The following is a 4668-nucleotide window of genomic DNA, read 5'->3' as shown; positions in this document are numbered from 1 at the left end:
GGTCAGATCTGATCTTGAAGAAGATAGGAGATGCAATAATTGCTAGATCTATGTAGAGACTAACAAAATAAGAGAGATTGAGATGAAACTACAACAAATCTCAACAACAATGTTATGTTGGGAAAATCTTGTCAGAACTGGAACCTACTACTAAGAAGACGAACTAGAGCATAGGAGGGGGAAAGATTGAAAGGAGGCGTCACGTTAATTTGTTGCATACGGTTGGTTTCGGATACCAACAAAGTTGAATCTCACCATCTGCACCCGTCCAAATAAAGCCGAATGAAACTGATTTTTTCAAAACGTTGACCTGTGACCCGACTTCCATCCGCTCGATTGCTTCACTTTCTATACGGTTTTGTCGGTTCCGATCGGACCTCGGGTCGTGTCCACCCCTAATTGGTGTGATGTGATTTTAAAAAATGTCACTTTATCAAATTTTGGATTAAAATTTTGTTTAAGAATCAAAACTGAAAAGAAATAAAATAAAGAACTACTTTCGTGATTTAACTAAAATAGGGGGACTTGCAATTAAACCAAAAAAAAACAATAAAACACCCTGTTCTTAGAGTACTTGTTAACAATCTAAAAATATAAAATTTAGATCGACTAAAAAACAATCGGTCCCATCTATAAATAAACATCTTCCTCATTCATGTCACACACCAAACCGACTCCACTGATCAAAGATGAGAAACACAAAATTGTCTTGTTTAATACTATGTTTACTACCTTTCTTTCTTGTTGCCAAAGCAGAGCAATGTGGAACACAAGCTAGTGGAGCTGTGTGTCCAAATGGATTATGTTGCAGCCAACATGGTTATTGTGGTACCACTGATCCTTATTGTGGACAAGGTTGTCAAAGCCAATGTAAATCTTCATCAACACCAACACCAATACCACCTAGTACCGGTGGAGGAGATGTCGGAAGGCTTGTTCCTTCTTCTCTGTTCGAACAAATGCTTAAATATCGAAATGATGGACGGTGTCCTGGACATGGATTTTATACTTACGATGCTTTCATTGCTGCTGCTCAATCTTTTAATGGATTTGGTACAACTGGTGATGATACCACTCGTAAGAGGGAACTTGCTGCTTTCTTCGCTCAAACTTCTCATGAAACCACAGGTTGTCTATTTTTAATTGTTTCTTAAATAATTCATTTAATATTATTGCAAAAAATATAAATCCTAGATGAACTCTAAAATAATTTATAACAAGTAACATATATCATTTACAAATCGATTTTATAAAAATGAATTAAGTTTAATGTTGTATTAATTTTATAAAAACTAAAAAATATGTATTTTTATATAAGAAGAGAGAGATATTGATGCGTGAAATGAATGGTTTATGAGCAGGAGGGTGGGCAAGTGCACCAGACGGTCCATATGCGTGGGGTTATTGTTTTGTGAATGAAAATAGTCAAGAAAACTATTGTACATCAAAAGATTGGCCATGTCCTCCTGGAAAAAGTTACCATGGCAGAGGACCTATCCAACTCACTCAGTAAGCTTTCACTTTCACTCTCTTCCTTCTACCCATTTCAAACCATTTTCTTTACTTTATTAATTACCTATTCATCCTTTTTATCAATTAAAAATTTATTATGTCACCAATTTACTAATTGTTGGTTGACTCTGTTTCACTGGTTCATTTTTAAAACTAGTTAATGCAAGAGATGACTTTACTTAAAAGATGATTCTTTAATCCTTCATTTTGTAGAAATATTGTGATCTTCCTAGTACTAGTGTACAGAGTGGTCTTTAATCCTTCATTTTTTAGAAATTTTGATCACGATAAAATAAAAATAAAAATAAAATTAAAAAATAAAATGATAATCTATAAAATAAAGGCTTAATTGCAGTTTTGGTCTCCTATTTTAGCTGAATCGCAAAAGTAGTCCTTCATTTTGTTTCTCTACAGTTTTGGTCGCTCAAACATAATTTTGGTCTAAAACTTAATGAAATTTTATTTTTTTTGCATTTATTTCAGTCACACAATGCCTCAATATCTTATGTGCAACAATTGTACTTGAAATTTATGATCATAAATAGTGTAGTATGGTTTTAAAAAATGAAATTTCATCTAGTTTTGAACCAAAATTTTGTTTGGGGACCAAAACCGGGGATAAACAAAATGAGAGGATTACTTTCGCGATTCAGCTAAAATAAGAGAACCAAAACTGCAATTAAGCCTAAAATAAAATGTACTCTTAAAAATGATTAATAATATATGATATTAATTTAGTATAAGAATAAATTTGATTTCTTATAAAAAATTAACATCATATACTAGTATTGATTTGAGTACCATTATTTTAAAAGTTAATGTAATTTAAAAAATTAAATTATTTATTATAAGAGGTTTATCTTATAATTGATAAATGCAGAAATATTTTTACTGAATTTGCTTGTTCAAAATTTAGAGTAAAATATGCGTGTTACTTATATTATTATTATTATTATTATTATTATTATTATTATTATTATTATTATTATTATTATTATTATTATTATTATTATTATTATTATTATTATGTGTACACATAATTTCTTTTAGATATAATTTTACTCAATCTCTCTACATTTAACCTTTACCCCCACAAAAATAAAGAAATTACCTTTTAGCCGTCGTATAAATCTTTGTTCAAAATTTAGAGTAAAATATGCGTGTTACTTATATTATTATTATTATTATTATTATTATTATTATTATTATTATTATTATTATTATTATTATTATTATTATTATTATTATTATTATGTGTACACATAATTTCTTTTAGATATTTTAATATTTTTGTTTGTTAATTATTTTTGAATTTCTAAATCTCAATTCTTTAAATAATTCAAAAAATTGATTTTTTTGTTATTTGACAAATATAATAAAATATTTGTAGAATATATTTTTCCTAAATTTGGAATTGAACATGACCATTATTATGTGTACATAAGGGAGAGAGATTAAAAAAAATACATAAGGGGGAGGGATTAATAAAAATGTGTTTCTGGAGGTGTAATAAATTGAAAATTTAAATTTAGAGTTTGTTTGTGTTATTTAAATTTCATTCAAGTATTTATGTTAATTTTCATTTAAATTATATTATATAAGTTAAGTTCTATATGAGTGACATATGAACATATTTTTTTGAGGTTGAATGATTAAAAAAAAAGAACTTTTAGAAAATATTTTTAAAAATTGTTATTATTTTTTAAAATTATTTTAAAATTAAAAAAATGACCTAAAAAACAACAAAGATTTAAATAAAAATTGTAAAAGAAAAACAGATAAGGAGGAGGGATGAAAAAAATATAAATCTATTTATGGAGGTGTAATAAATTAAAATGCTAAATTTAGAGTCTTTTTTGGATTATTTCGATTCAATTAAATTTTTTATGTAAATTATTTTTTATTGTTATTTTTTTATTTAAATTTAAATAATAATATTTAAGTTAGATTCTATATTAATACAATTGATGGTGGATAATTGTGAGAAATTAAAGACTCAATCGTAGAAAGACACGTGAAAGAGTTATTTTTTAAAATCAGTTTCAAATAATATTAGTATACTAAGAATATTAGTATAAGTAGAACGCATTAGTAAATAATACTTAAGAATATTATTATAAGAAAAGAAAAATAATTTCCAAATTAAGGTTTTTTATTAGCCAGAGAATTTACTTTAGGAATAGTACTTTTTATACAAGAGAATATTGTGACAAATTTAAATTATAATTTTTTGCTACAGTAACTACAACTATGGTGAAGCGGGTAAAGTGATTGGTGAAGATTTGATAAACAATCCCGATTTAGTGTCCACAAACCCAACTGTGTCATTCAAAACAGCCATATGGTTTTGGATGACCCCACAGGCAAACAAGCCATCAAGCCATGATGTCATTATTGGAAAATGGACGCCATCTAATGATGACAGCTCAGCCGGGCGGGTCCCCGGATATGGCGTTATCACCAACATAATCAACGGTGGGATTGAGTGTGGGCATGGTCAAGATGATAAGGTCGATGATCGGGTTGGGTTCTTTAGAAGGTATTGTCAATTATTGGGTGTCAACCCTGGTGATAACTTGGATTGTAACAATCAAAGGCCATTTGCTTAACAAAATTACTTATGTTAATGTTAATATAAAGTATAAGGGATCACAATGAATGAATGATCTTCCTACATGTAACAACCTTTTTGCTAAATAAAATTGCTACCATATGGTTTGAATTAAATAATTTAGCTATTTTACCATATTATTTATATAACTAAAGTGTGGTTGAAAATTTTTTTTACTCAAAAGTTTGGTTGATGAGTATCTCCTTTTAATCAACAGTGTGGTTGATTTTTTACTCAAATCATAATTTATGTCAATATTTTATGCCAAACTGAGATAGTGCTGAAGATAACTTTTAGAACCGTAGTTTTCACCAATGAGTAAGGTGAGCAACAAGAACAAGTCCAGAGTTATCGAACTTGAAAATATTGTAAGGATCAACAATTTCTACCATGAGAGTTTCCATGATGTGGAAGATGGAGATCAAAAAGAAAAGAGGAATTGCTTTGGCAGAGAATTAAGTGTCTTTTGATACCATATTGAGAGAGAAACCAATTTTTGAATATACCTCTTTTATTAAACTTCAGTGAATTAAAAAAAAAAAAAT

General features: G+C 28.3%; 1 protein-coding gene across 1 annotated transcript; it reads left to right on the top strand.

Moving 5' to 3' along the window:
* The first annotated feature begins 649 nt into the window (after positions 1-649).
* Positions 650-4239, top strand: LOC101511073 (endochitinase). The gene is made up of 3 exons (XM_004509361.4): positions 650-1128; positions 1362-1509; positions 3752-4239. The coding sequence occupies exons 1-3, from the start codon at positions 690-692 to the stop codon at positions 4119-4121; spliced, it is 957 nt and encodes a 318-aa protein (XP_004509418.1). The 5' UTR covers positions 650-689; the 3' UTR covers positions 4122-4239.
* The last annotated feature ends 429 nt before the right edge of the window (positions 4240-4668 follow it).

This window comes from Cicer arietinum, chromosome 7 (assembly GCF_000331145.2).
Source record: "Cicer arietinum cultivar CDC Frontier isolate Library 1 chromosome 7, Cicar.CDCFrontier_v2.0, whole genome shotgun sequence".
NCBI classification, from domain to species: Eukaryota; Viridiplantae; Streptophyta; class Magnoliopsida; order Fabales; family Fabaceae; genus Cicer; species Cicer arietinum.
This window is presented reverse-complemented; position numbering and strand designations above follow the sequence as displayed.